Here is a 15,219-nt window from a genome sequence, read left to right on the forward strand (position 1 = left end):
TCCATTGGCAAACCGGCGTTACGAAAAAAATCAAAAGCCGCAACGGAAACGGCGTGTTATCGTGTGCGGGGATTGATATGTAAGTGTAATTGCGCGTGGTTCAATTGCTATTTACACTCTAGGCCAGAGGTCTTCAAACTTGGCAGTCTTAAGACTTGTGGACTTCAACTCCCAGAATTCTGGGAGTTGAAGTCCATAAATCTTAAGGCTGCCAAGTTTGAAGACTTCTGCTCTAGGCCAAAAGCAGGTACCGGATCGTGGAATTCCGGTGCTTGCTAGTTTCGTCTCCTATTTTTTTTTTTTTTAATATAGTCTAGGACTAGATACTTCCACCCCCATGCCCACCCCCTAAAAAAAACCCCTTTTGCCTCCCGTTGTATCGTAATGATGGCTTCTATATCTCTCACCGCGCTGATTCTGGAGACGTTTTGTTACCTACCTCACGTTTGGAGCTATATGGAGATTCTCTCAGTCATCGGTCACGGTTGCCCCAAAGGTGCTTTTTCGAAAGGCAACTGAACTTACTTTTTTTTCTCTTGCAAACGTTTCGCTTCTAATCCAAGAAGTTTCTTCAGTTCTGAACAAAGTCCAGTTGCCTTTTGAAGAAAGCACATTTGGAGGGCATTGGATTGGGTTTTCTGTACATTACAAACGAAATACGCTAAAAAAAAAGTTTCAAATGTATACTGGCTTTACTATTGCAATTTGGAATGCCACTGACAGAGAAAAGTATCAAGCCTTTTTAAGATTTAATTAAAAACTTTTTTCATTTAATGGAATTAAAATTGTGGCGGGTGGGAGTGTGTTTGGGGATTATGTGTGTTGGACCTGGTCTTTGGGTGTTAAGTGAATTTCGTTGTATGGGTATACTGTGTATACACATACAATGACAATAAAGTTTATTATTTATTATTATTTATTAAAACATTCAGGATTATGAGGATTTCCAAATTTGGGTTGCAAAAATCTGGACGACCACGAAATGTTAATATAAAGAAACAAGAAAATATACCCCTTGCCGCCCCTTTAGTGCTGATATAGACTTTTGCATGAAACCCAGATTTAGTAGCCGGGCCACAGAGTGTTATTCCAGTTCAGTACCGGTGTTATAAATATTTATTGTTTTCTAGTCCTTATAAGTGGCATGTTTTGGTGTATAAAGTAAGGTAACCTGATGTCTTTACATATTTTGGACTCTACTTCATGTAGTCCATTCACCTTGGTGCTTATGAGAGTTGAAAACAAAACTTGTGCATCGTAATTCATTGCTTTTATTTGAATTCAGGGAAAATAGTAATGCCCTCCATGATACAAAATGTCATGGAATATCAGTGTAAGATAAATAATACATCATGACCATTACACTTAGAGAAAACTGATTCAAGATGACTAAGGGCTCTGCTTATTGATCATTTGCTGTTGTCTCAGGTGTGTTGATGTGAAGATGAAATTAAATCTCTGCAAAATAGTTGATGGCTGTCGCCTTGGGACACTGACAAATCTCGGCAAGAAAGCGGTTCAGTCGATGGAAATTCCAGGGTGTCTGCTTTATACCAAAATGGGAACAGCACCACACCTTACCCATGATACACTACACAGTGTTCAAGATGTTCCTGTGGTTGCCCAGATTTCACTTACAACACTGTGAGTGCAATTTCAGCCTTTGTAGGTAAAATAGATGAGGCAAATGCAGACTTGGATCTGATTTCTTTTGAGATTGTATGTTTTATGTATGTATGTATGTATGTATGTATGTATGTATGTATGTATGTATACGTATGTAGGTATAATTTTTGCATTCCTGATAGAATTACATTCAAATACTGCTGTCCTATTTGTGCAAATCTAGACCCCTTTAATTTCAACAGGATTCATTCTCAAAATTCTTTTTCTTTGCTCTAGGATTACACCCTGAGATTTCAATGGTGGTTTTATATGCTAGCATTAAATTGCATAATCGTTTAGTTTGCTGATCATGTTTATCAACATTAGTAATTTAAGAGGAAGCTGTTTTGCACTTTGAGAAATTTTTTGCATTATGATTCCTCAACTATATTAGATTCAAAATATTTGTTGGATAGTGAGAAACTATAGGGGACTCTCTTTGTGGTTAGAATCACTCTGGGGTCAATGGCTAAACAGCTATCACTTAGTGAATTCATACACTGAGATGTTTTTCAAACTGCATTATTTACATATTGTGCATTAATGTCTAAAATGCATGAATTATATAGTTGTCTAACATATTTCTGTTTGGATGCAGAGCAGATCTTCAAGAGGTCTTGCAGGAATATAAAGAAGGAATTGGAAAATTCATAGGTAAAAGTATAGGGGTGGCTTTTTATCATTAATGAAGCATGTTAAAGTATGTGTTATAGCATCTAAAATTATTTGGAATAGAGTGTTATCCATATGCTACTAAAACTCTTATGTCTCTAACCTTTAACTGGGCAAAGAGGTGCATCATAGGGCAAACATTTGTCAACAAAGTACCTCCAATGAGCTAACTTACAGAATGCCAGGACCCAATTCTCCCAAAGGAATGAAATTTGGGGATGTTGTGATTGGTTCAGTGCTGCCGGGCTACTGTGTGATCCTGATTTTCACCAATTTTGTGATAATTTTCAGGCCACCTATCTGCCTCCTAGTGAGGGATGGAAGGAGGGAAGAACAGGGAAGAAAGCAAAAAAATATGTGTGAGCAGGAATTCATTGTCCCCCTTATTCTCCAGCCCCCATGATGGGAATAATAACAAATGTGGAGTCCTTGCTGCTGTCTCAGCTTGATTGTTCAGAGAGCATTAAGAACTCCACAGTTCAACTCTTAAGCTATGTATATTCTCCTTTATTGGCAATAGTAATTTTTTTGCATTTTAACTAATTGTAAGAAAGTCGGTAAGAAATTTTGATGTTTTCTTGCAACGCTGTTAGTTGACATTACAAAAGAAACATATGTTTTTTGTCTAAGTGAAATCAATAAATGTGATACTCCCATTTGACAGTTTAGGGAGCTGAATCCCTGGAAATAGAATTAATTCTCTTTATGGGTGACCCCAATAAGGCATGCTTTTGGCAACCTTGTTTACTAATTTCTGATCAGTTATGATCCAGGAGGTATGCTTTTGAATTTAAATAAGGATGAGGTGGATAAAGACATGATCCATTTGAAATTACAGGATAGAGATGGCATTGGTGATTGACTTTTGCTTGTTGCAAAGGATGTTGATGAAATGACTTAGGATTTATTTGGAATGCGTTTTACATGTTTTTATTGTAATCTGTATGATGTTTCAAACCTAGAGTCCTCTCCATTTTTATTATTACATTTTAAATCCTTAAATCCTACACCAGTTATATCATACGATAATTTACCAACATTGCCGGGTCCAGGGATAGCTTCTTGAGGAGAGGCCTCACCACCGCCTCTTTCAAGACGGCAGGAAAGACACCCTCACCCAACGAAGCATTTATAATCCCCTGGAACCAGCCTCGTGTCACCTCCCGAGAAGCCAGCACTAACCAGGAGGGACACGGGTCCAATAAACAAGTGGTCACGTTCAGTCTACCCAGAATCCTGTCCACATCCTCAGGGTTCACAGGATCAAACTCAGAAACAACGTATCTGGATCCGTTCCAGTCGGGCTTCAGGCCTGGGTACAGCACGGAAACGGCATTGGTCGCGTTGGTTGATGATCTCTGGAGGGCTCGGGACAGGGGGTGCTCCTCTGTCCTGGTCCTGTTAAATCTCTCAGCAGCTTTTGATACCATCGACCATGATATCATGCTGCACCGGTTGGAAGAGTTAGGGGTGGGAGGCACTGTGTTGCGGTGGTTCTCCTCCTTTCTCTCTGACTGGTCGCAGTCTGTGTTGACAGGGGGACAGAGGTCGACCCCAAGGCCCCTCATATGTGGGGTGCCGCAAAGGTCGGTCCTCTCGCCTCTCCTGTTCAACATTTATGTGACGCCGCTGGGCGAGATCATCCGTGGTTTCGGGGTGGAGTACCATCAGTACGCTGACGACACCCAGCTGTACATCTCCACCCCGGATCACCCCAACGATGCCCTTGAAGTGATGTCCCGGTGCCTGGAGGCCGTACGGATCTGGATGGGGAGGAACAGGCTCAGGCTCAACCCATCCAAGACCGAGTGGCTGTGGTTTCCGACGTCCCGATATAGTCAGTTGACGCCATCTTTGACTATTGGGGGCGAATCACTGGCCCCCACGGAGAGGGCTCGCAACTTGGGCGTCCTCCTGGATTCACGGCTGTCTTTAGAAGAGCACTTGACGGCCGTGACCGGGAGGATTTTCTATCAGGTTCGCCTGATTCGCCAGTTGCGTCCCTTTCTGGATCGGGACTCGTTACGCACAGTCACTCATGCCCTCGTCACCTCCCGCCTGGACTATTGTAATGCTCTCTACATGGGGCTCCCCTTGAGGAGCACCCGGAGGCTCCAACTGGCGCAGAGTGCGGCCGCACGGGTGGTAATGGTAGCGTCATGGCGCTCCCATGTGACACCTCTCCTGCGCGAGCTGCACTGGCTCCCGGTGGTCTTCCGGGTGCGCTTCAAGGTTTTGGTTACCACCTTTAAAGCGTTCCATGGCTTAGGACCTGGTTATTTACGGGACCGCCTACTACCACCAATAGCCTCCCACCGGCCAGTACGCTCTCATAGAGAGGGACTCCTCCGGGTGCCGTCAGCCAAACAATGTCGGCTGGCGACCCCTAGGGGGAGAGCCTTCTCTGTGGGGGCACCTACCGTCTGGAATGAGCTCCCCCCAGAGATACGGAGGATTCCGGATCTGCGCACCTTCCGCCGCGCTGTGAAGACTCTTTTATTCCATTAAGCAGGCTTGGCCTAATCTCCTCCCTCTTTTAATATATAAATTTTAAATCTGTTCTTAAATTTTTGGGGTGTTTTAATTTGTCTGGGCCAAAATGATTTAATTTGATTTTAACTGGTTTTTTAAATTTTTGTATTTATGTATTTTATTGCTTGGCTGTTCACCGCCCTGAGTCCTTCGGGAGTAGGGCGGTATACAAATCAAATAAAACATAAAACAAACATAAAACATACAACAGTCTAGCCATTCTGTGCATCTGATGAAGTGAGCTTTAGCTCCAGAAAACATACACTCTTTAAATTAAAAAAAAAGTTTGATAAGTTGGTATCAGATTCCTTCTGATTTTTTGCTACCAGAAACTGACAATGTAGATCTTTCTCCTACATTATCCTGAAAAGTAACTAGAAATGCTTAGTGGAATGTTATAATTTTTGGAGACTTGGCTATTAATAGTTTAAGTGATACAGCATTATGATAAAAAATTCATTGTCTCTATATTAAAGATAACATTTTATTTTGGACTTAGGTATGCCAGAATCAATATTATATTGTTCCCTTCAAGACCCTGCTGTTTGTTCTCCTCATGGCTACAACAGCAAGAAGGTATAGTAAACTGGGGTATTTTCGTGACTTTTCAGTCTTGGCTATTCACTTCCCTCCCTACTATTTTTTAAGGAATGATAGTAATAGTGGCAGCAACTGAAGATTCTTGCATAGCCAGATGGAAAACAAATAGAAGAATGGAATTAATTCATAGTGCATAAAATCATGTTTTTTCTTTTTTTAATTTCTGATAGGCTGTATCTATATGGAACAATAGAGGACGGAAAGAACTCACAGCATCAAAGTTCATGGACATCCAAAAGGCTATCCAGCCAGACTGGTTCCAGTGTTTATCAGATGGAGACACTATTTCAGGAGACATATCCAGAAAGAAAGCCAGGAAATCTGTAGATCGATCATTGTGCTTTTTGGATGAATGTCTACAGCTGCAAGAAAATTCTCCAGTAAGAGTTAACTCTTTTTGAGGTGTATATACACATTGCAGTTACTTGTTAAGTTTTAGATATTTTGGTAAACACAGCTTGCAGAATTCCTGCATTGTTTCTGACAACTATATTATATAATCGATAGAACACTGTCTTTTTCTTTCTTTCTGTTTTCTTTTTGTTGTATAGAACTAAGTATAATGATTCATCCCCCTTGTATTATTAATTTAATTTTATATTGATAAACCAAATTATTTTAGGGCTGTGTCGTTGTGCACTCTTCCACAAACCCCTTTGCAAAAATACGATAGCACTCTAATTGGAGCCGTTCCAGTTTCATTGTGTCAGAATCTGTGAATAGCATTTTATTTAAAATGTTTATATCTTGTATTTATAAAGCCCTTGAAGCTTGGAATAAGTATTCAAAATAATAATACCAAATAGATTTCATATGGAGTCTATATCTTTGTGTTAGCAGAAAGGCCAATTTTAATGAAAAAGTAATTTTAATGTATGTATTGAGAAATTAGTAACATACACTGTCTTTTCTTTCCAAAACAAAAATTGCTCTTGTATCATTTGGTCTTTAAAAAAAAATAGTTTAAACTTCAGGTAGCAAAAATAATGCCCAGAAGCAGGGTGGATTTGACTTAAATCAACTCTATTTAAATCATAATTTTAAAGACCAACTGTCATCTCTGTCCCACAGCGATGCATTGACATTCACAATATTGAAGAATATACAGCCTCATGCTACATAACTAAGCTCCATTTCATGCTGAATAAACTAAATTATTAATGTATCTTAAATAGAAAACTATCTTTAGATAGATTTTTACTCCAAAAGCATTTTATTAAAATAAATTTAATAAAAATAAATAAAACCTGATTTAAATAAAAAAATCTGATTTTTTAATTTTTTTTAAAAAAAACCCATCAATTTTTATCCACCCTGCCAAGAGGTGTTTTATAAAGAAGTGGCAATCTGCTAGGAAAAATAGTTAAGCAATAGTTAAGATATTCTTAACCAGAGCCATGATTCATAGGGCTATGAATCATACATGTATTTAAAGTATTGCCTAAGATCATAATATGGGATGGAAGAAAAAATAAATGTGAGCTTATTTTAAGTTTTATGTTCTTTGCTCACCCTATACTTACTGTTTGATATCACTAGTGCAACAATCTGCAGGAAAGCAGACTACTTTCCGTTCCAACTCTATCCAACATCTGTTGAACCAAAGGATGTATTCATATTTTACATATATATGACTTTCTTTCATACCAGGAATTGAAACAGAGTTTGATGATTGGGGTTATCGAAGGTGGAGATGTGTTGGAGGAAAGACTAAGATCAGCCAGGGAGACTGCCAAAAGACCGGTGGCTGGATTTCTTTTAGATGCCTTTCAAGGAAATACCATGACTAAAGAGACTAAATTGGAGCTCTTAACCTCAGTTACAGCTGAGCTGCCAGAAGATAAACCAAGGTCAGAGCTAAATGGGATTTTTATTTAAGCATATCTAATGCAGCACTTGGATGGATTTTCACAAACACAGAAAACTTTTGAATGTATGATGAGACATTGTGTTAGGTGGTATTACAAAAGTAGATTTTAGTAACTTAAGACAGGCTCGAAAATTCTCAGCTGATGTTTGCTGCATGAACTGCCCCACTCCTTTGTTTTATTGCCCAGAGCACCCACAATTATGCAAGGAAGTAATAAAATGGCCATTTTTTAAAAAGCAATTTGGGGATATTTTAAAACTTATGTTGTGTCATTCATTCAATTACATTCAAAGTCAGGGGGAAAAGGTTGGAATTTGTGATCCCATTAAGTTTGAAATTATTGCCAACTTAATTAATACTGACACATACAATTATAATACACATTATTTTTATTAATTCATTTAGCACCATAAAATTATCATTTTGAAAAAATATCAATGTCAAATGTTACTAGTATATTTCAACTATTGTACTACTGCTTCAAATTGACAATGTAGCCTCAATCAAAAACTCATGCTGTGAATTGCAGATCTTTATTTTATGAAGCCATCTGCAAACAACCATGTTTAGTAAAGAATGTTGCCAACTGAAGCTCTGAATATTTTTTAATTTGATTTGATTTATACACTGCCTGATTCCAAAATGATTCTACATAGTACACAAAATAAGTATCAAATAAATAACAAGACAAAAAACAATACAATAAAAATAAACAAGGTAACATCTGATCACTCAAAACATTGTATATACAAAGACTCAACCAACAAATGGAACCCATCCACCCCCCTCTATCTGGAGTATACAACATGGGAAAACAACATGCTTTCCAGTGAGTATGTGTTTTTGCATGGAAAGAACAAGAATTGGTTTCTTTTGGAAGGAGACCATTATAATTCCAAAGAGTTGTCTAATTCAGCTTCTAATCTTATTGCCAATGTTCCTTAAGAAAATCCAATTCTCTTTTACTTTCACCAAAAAGTTTCAAAAATATTTTATATTGAATAATAATCCATTTTGCCTTCCTCATGATAAACAGGTCATTTTTACAATAATTATCATCTTCTGTCTCTCCGATTGAGATAAAGATATGTATTGTACAAATAATAGGGGATAACAGTATGTCAGTCAAATTTTGCAGGCCTCACTCTATTTTTAATAAGTATCTTAGATTGGAATTAGAAAAGTTGCATTTAAGGAACTACAAATGTTAATGAATTGTGTAATAGTTTTGTTAATAGAATGTAATTATCTTATTCAGCAAGCTTAAAAACTAGTTTATATAGTTGTCAGCACATTACTCCTGCGGAGAGCAAAATTGCTATTCCTTTACCTTTCCAGTCTTATCAGACGTGCCAAATGAATTTAGAGTCTGGCATCGTTAATAACAGTGCAAGAAGCTTGGTAAAGCCAGCTACATTTTCAAGCCCCAAGGAGACTTTTATGTATGCTGTTGGTAAAACATTGTTTCCTTTGTATTTCAAAACATTATTTTGATTACAGCAAGCTTAGGTTAAGTTAGAAATTCTGAAAGTCAAATTTGCAAATACTAGTGCTGTGATTTATCCTTTTTCTTTGGTTTAGTTTTCCATTACAACTAGAGAATTCTAAAAAGTGAGTGTATTGTGTAGTTGTGCGTAGGTTTTTTTTGTTTGTTTGTTTGTTTGTTTGCCTTCAACCAAACTTGACTCGGGATGATGATATGGACAAGTCTAGTCAACATATCAAAAGTGGTTTGCCATTGGCTTGTTTTAAGGCTACTAGAGGATGAGTGGTACAAAGTCCCTTGGTTAGTTTCCATGCCAAAGCAAGACTAGAACTTAAAGTTTCCTTGCTTCAAGTCCAGTACATTAGTCATTAAATCAAATGAACTTTCAGGTATATTTTTATGCTCAGTTTTGAGAAGCTCTGTATATTACAATACCATCATTACATACTGTATAGTTCTGTGGTGGTGTAATAATGCCAGGAGCCCAGTGCAGCTTTCCGTCCTTTCTGAATGGTACAGAGGATTCTGGCAGTGCAATAATATCATTAAAATACCTTCTGAAAGTATGGTTGAATTTTGTCTCCATTTATTTTGGAAAAGTAACCCCACCACCAAGAATCTGAGGATATTGGAATCTGCAACTGGAATGTTTAGGGCCACATTACACACATAAGTATGATGTATCCTTCAGAGTTTTAGGCAATGAGAGTGTTCCATTTTCCATTTTCTTTCACTGTAAAGGGAACATATATCATGAATCAGCAATAGACATAAGCTAACATGTTTAAGAAATTAAAAGTTGGAAATTAAAAAATGGTTGTTACAATTTCATTACTTGTTCCAGTGTGCCACTAAAATAGTTATTGTCATTTGTCAAATATAATGTCCATTGGGATGCAAGGCAATTTTATATTCATTGGGGAATTTTGAAGTTCTTAGAAACAGAAAATAGTTATATTGTATCTTCCCTCTTACATTGTAGAAAAAGTTTCGATTAAATCTAGTGAATTCAGCTACTATTCTCAAGATATTCAAGATATGGTTGGTAACTTACAGATCCTTATAGCAGTGTCTCCCACCCCCAAATTAAGTGCCCTTCAGATGATTCCCTAGTGCCGCGTAACGGGGTGAGCTCTCGTTACTTCTTCCAGCTTCTGCCAACCTAGCAGTTCGAAAGCATGTAAAAATGCAAGTAGAAAAATAGGGACCACTTTTGATATAAGTAGATGCATGTGTTCCGTGTGCCTTTAGCGTTTAATCATGCCGGCCACATGACCATGGAGACGTCTTCAGACAGCACTGGCTCTTTGGCTTTGTAATGGAGATGAGCACCGCCCCCTAGAGTCGGGAACGACTAGAAGATATGTGCGAGGGGAATCTTTACCTTTACAGAAGATTCCCAGAATTTCCATCCAGTCTTCCTTTCTGTAGCCAGATTTGGAAGAAGTACACTTCTGGAGGCTGTCCATTTTGAGAGAATGCTTTATACACAACATATACAACAAGGAGCAACTGTCACATAAATTACCTCATAATGTAGGATAGGAAGTTAGCCTTTGAAGTTTTTCTCATCTACTTCTGAATTTTGGAGCATGTTTGTTTTGGAATTCTGATAAATCAGAATATGTGAATCCCAAGGTATTTGGAGAGAATGTAAGGCCTTTCACTTCTCTCAGGCTTTATAAGTCATGCCTCACCTATTACTCAGAAACTTTGTTGGTTGTTTGGGACTAGTTATAAATATCTACCTGACTTCATTATTAGACATAATTACTGTAAGTATAACTCAGAACTTGTAAGTATAACTCCAGAATTTATCAAGGTAAAATGGGAAAGGAGTGTATGAATAGAAGGAGAACAAAATGAATTGCAAAAATATGTATCAAGTATTATTTTAAAATGGCTTTTTTTTTGGTCTATTGCAGATTAATCCATGGAATTGGTAAACCAGATGAAGTTCTGGAGTGCATTAAAAGAGGAATAGATATTTTTGACAGTTGTTTTCCTTATCAGGTGACAGAACGACACTGTGCTTTGTCCTTCAGTTATGATTATCAACTGAATCCTGAATCAGCAGGTATTGGTCTTGATAATCTTGTCTGCATGGGGATATTTGAATAAAATATTGGTAATGTGAGTTTTAAAATTCTTAAGATTCCAATCTGTACGCTTATTATGTTTAACATCCTTCTGAGAATGTTCTAATTATGTTGTTAATCATGTTCTCTTTTTTGTTCTATTGCACTGTAAACAAAACTTTACTTGTTATACTAGAAGTACAACTTCCAATTGAGGTTTAAGATTATAGTTAAGACCACTATTATTTATAGTAAAACGTCAGTTTAGCAGATCTCAGAAAAGCAGATTTACATTCAGAGAACTAAAGTTCTACAACAGTTTACACAGTTACTGTAATAATTTCATTGTATAAATGATATAAGTAGATGCATGTGATCTAATTTCCATAATTTTGGTAAAGAGATTTTGCAATTGATGTAAATCATCCCAGTGACTTCATATTTGATATCTCTTTGAATGATAGGATCTCTTCCCCCAATTCATTTACTAAAACAAGGTTTTGCTGATGTTTAGCATCAGCAATTAGAACTCCATATGGTTGAAGAAACCAACATACTTTTAAGGCCTTTTTTTTTTGACTTTGTGCTCCTGATGCATTTTCTTAAAAAACAAACAAACAAACCTTATATGTTAATCAGAGTTATATGTGCACAATTCGTTGTTTTGTTCTTTGGCCTTCAAACCTGAAATACATAGGTTGATAAAGAAAATTCAAGGACTGTACTTTTTAAAAATGTAAATATTTTCCAAAAACAGTGAAGTTGCTGTCATTCATTGTTGAGGAGTGAAAAAAAGCAGTGGAGATCTTAATGGCTGTCGATTTTCATGCCTTGACAGCTCAGATCTTTTATATTTTTTATCACCATTAGTGAGCTGTTGGACAGTATTACTTGGTCTGTTGTGTGGATGTTTGGGTGGTTTAGGGGTGGGGAATTGTGGTGGGTGGGAGTGTGTTTGGGGATTGTTATGTGTGTTGGACCTGGTCTTTGGGTGTTAAGTGAAGTTTGTTGTATGGGTATACTGTGTATACACGTACAATGACAATAAAGTTATTATTATTATCACCTTTTTTAGAAGCTTCTCACAATTTAATAAGTCATACAGATTCTACAGTAAAGTGCAAATATTAAATGATCTATTATTTTGCCACTATTATAAGACAAGCTGTCAAGTCTTTGTGCATTTAGTAAAGTATATACAAACACATAATCTAATTGTAGAATACTCAAAAAATGAATAGGATTTCTATGTATTTTATATCTTTTCTCCTGATCGTGATTATGAAAGATTCATCCTGATAAACATTTACAGTTGGAAAATAAAAAGCTTTCCTTTTTAAGATTATATCACTGCCTTGATGGCTCAACCTCAACTTTCTGATTAAAATGTAAGAGTAAATTGATAGAACATGAATCTGTTTTAATTGAAAATAAGTACAACGCCACATTGCATTTAATACAATTTGGTTAAAATGTTGTATTGCTTATTTTGTGTGGATGGATAGTTATAAAACAATGAGAAATGTAGCCATTTACATTTTAAGCTTTTAACATTAGATTGCCTCCCTTTCCCCTATTTTACTGCCTTGCAAGTATCAAAACTATTTGATTGTATATTTTGTGACAACTAGTTAAATATTTTAAATAGTGCCATAGCCTTTAAGTATGAACTTCTCCTTTATTGCAGATATAAAAGAAGATGGAAAAACAGAGGTGAGGAAAGATGATGAAAAATCAAAAGATGAAACATGCAGTGAAGCTCAAGAAAAGACTTCATTTGAAATACATCTGAGAGAAATAAAGTATGTTGGTTTTTGATTACTTAAAATTCCAGTTTTTACTATGTGTAGGTCCCGAGTAATATTATAGTGGTCTTTGCATTAATTGGGAAATAAGTTCTGAACATTGTTGGCCTAATTTTATAAATAGGTGACTGCTTAATATTCCCCACTCCCACCTTTTTTTGGCCATCTTGAGAACTACTTCCGACCACAGTTGCTGAAAATTAATATTGTGGTTGCTTACGAATTTCACTCAAAAAATGAAGCTTTAGCCCTAACAGAGGCTTAGCATTTGAAAAGAAAAATTCTCAATTTTTTCTCTGGGAAAACCTTAGCTCTTCAAATTTTGCATGAACTGACACATCACATGGAAACCCTTGTCATCAAAAGGGTCCTTTTTTATGCTATACTTACTTATCTGAAAACAAGTCCCATTGAATTTAAAGAAACTGTTGAGTCATTTTGCAGATGAATTTACTGAGTCAAGTCATGGCTAATCAATAATTCTGCAGAATGCCACTGATCATTTATTCCTAGTTGCTATTGAATAAGTATTCTGTCTCCTATTTGCTACTAAATACTGTTGATGCTTTTAAAACTAAGTATGTTTGAGCCAAGGAAAAATTAGATCACAGCCTTTAAAAAAAATTTTTTTTCGTGGCTTGCTTTAGACATTCGCGGGGGATGATCTTATAGTTAGGACCATTCATGAAACCTTAACTGTCCTATTATATGATGTGTTGAGCTGTATAATTTTATGAGGTTAATAGGATTCCTAGATATCTTCATCATGTTGTTTTTGCAACTATGTATTTAACAGTCTGGTTACATGGATCTCTTATAATGTTAAAAATGTAATAGAGCTCTCTCAGTGTTTTTTCTCCACATGAGTGACATTATTTAGATGACAGTAGGGTCATACTTGCTGGATCTGTCTTGTTACTTGTCTCCCACTACCTTGGTCCTGCTCTAATCATGTCATGTATTAAAAAAAGTTCTTAAAAAAAACCCAACATGTCAAATTTGTAGAGGCAGTTCCCCATATTAAACATTCCTTTTCATACTTTTTCTATGCAGGTTGGACCACTGGGAAATACAATAGAATAATATAATCATTATACAAAAAAAGTCTGAATAAAAGTAGAAAAGTACAGAGAACAACAATAATTCATACCGAAAAGAATGTGTTAAAATCTTTCATTGTCAGGCTTGTGGCAGCACATTCTGGTTGGGGTTCTCTTGACTTATAAGTCCTTTGTCAACTGATCTAGTATCAGTTGTTAATTTGAACCACAGTATTACAGCAAATATGTTAGCATGTCTTTAGATTGTAAACTCCTTAAACTGATGACCTGTTCTGACATTTTTGTAAAGTACCATGTATACAGATAATGGCATATAATGATGATAATATCAGTGATCATTAAGTGTTCATGTTGTGTTCAGCAATTAGGTTATAGTTAGTTTTTAGAGTTACTCCACTGGACCCAAAGTGTAACTTTAGCTGCATGGATGATTTACTTCTTATCCATGAATGTGCTTTTCTCTTTTAGGTACCAGGATGATTTTAATCCTTTAGTAAATGGATGCTCATGCTACTGCTGTCAAAACCACAGTCGTGCCTATATTCATCACCTCGTCATGACCAAAGAGCTGCTGGCTTATGTACTTCTTATGATGCATAACTTTCAGCATTACTTTAGCTTCTTTTCTTCTATCCAAAATGCTTTGAAAGAAGATAAATTGGATCAGTTAAGCAAGATTATCAGCAGACAAGCCCTCTGAGGTCAGATATGTAAAAAAGCAGATTCCCCAACCTGGCTTCCCCTTCTGGATCAAGATTATGGAGAAGAGCTGTTATACCATGAGGGTAGATACCCATGATAAAAGAAAATCCATATTTTGCCCGCTCATATCTCATATCTGAGTATAACTTTCTAAGTCCTTATAATTTTAGGAAAGATTGACATTTTTCCCCCAGAGATATTAATCTTTGAAAAAGATAAAAATAAGGATATTCTCTAGAAGAATTCACATACTTTTCTGAATTGTATTAACTTATGGACATTTGAACTGCAATGAGAAGAAAAGAACATCAAATAATCGGAACAATGGGAAAACAATTCTGCATCTATTTGAGATACAGGCGTACTACTATTGTATATTAATTTTTTATTATTATTTTTAAATATATCAGGAAGAAGTGACATATAGTAGTTAAAAATCATAGGAAAAATAGTTCCTGTTATGAATTATGTCTCACTTGAACACTTCTGCTGGTGGAAAGGTTTTAAAATAATGCATTCCTTAAAGTCCTCTGTGTTCTTGTTAGATAGAGAGCTTTTTTCATATGTTGTAAGCTGCTTGTTAGAGACCCTGATTTTAATAATATCAAAAGATAGCTGTTTTATCTCAAGGGTATGGATTGCACTCTTTCAACAATATCCTTTTACGATAATGTTTTGGGAGGGGGAGGCATAAGGCTTTGATAGTAAAAGCAAATACAACAAATTATGTATTTCAGGTTTCTTTAGA

General features: G+C 36.3%; 1 protein-coding gene across 1 annotated transcript; it reads left to right on the forward strand.

The window, feature by feature from the left end:
• Positions 1–49: 49 nt before the first annotated feature.
• Positions 50–14,884, forward strand: QTRT2 (queuine tRNA-ribosyltransferase accessory subunit 2). Its single transcript, XM_070943824.1, has 9 exons — positions 50–79; positions 1,429–1,644; positions 2,264–2,319; positions 5,369–5,445; positions 5,640–5,849; positions 7,120–7,319; positions 10,751–10,902; positions 12,591–12,705; positions 14,238–14,884. Coding segments are annotated over exons 1-9 (1,260 nt in total). The 5' UTR covers positions 50–77; the 3' UTR covers positions 14,470–14,884.
• The last annotated feature ends 335 nt before the right edge of the window (positions 14,885–15,219 follow it).

Source organism: Pituophis catenifer, unplaced genomic scaffold (assembly GCF_029215685.1).
Source record: "Pituophis catenifer annectens isolate HBS135680 unplaced genomic scaffold, rPitCat1.0.hap2 SCAF_4, whole genome shotgun sequence".
In the NCBI taxonomy this organism is placed as follows: domain Eukaryota; kingdom Metazoa; phylum Chordata; class Lepidosauria; order Squamata; family Colubridae; genus Pituophis; species Pituophis catenifer.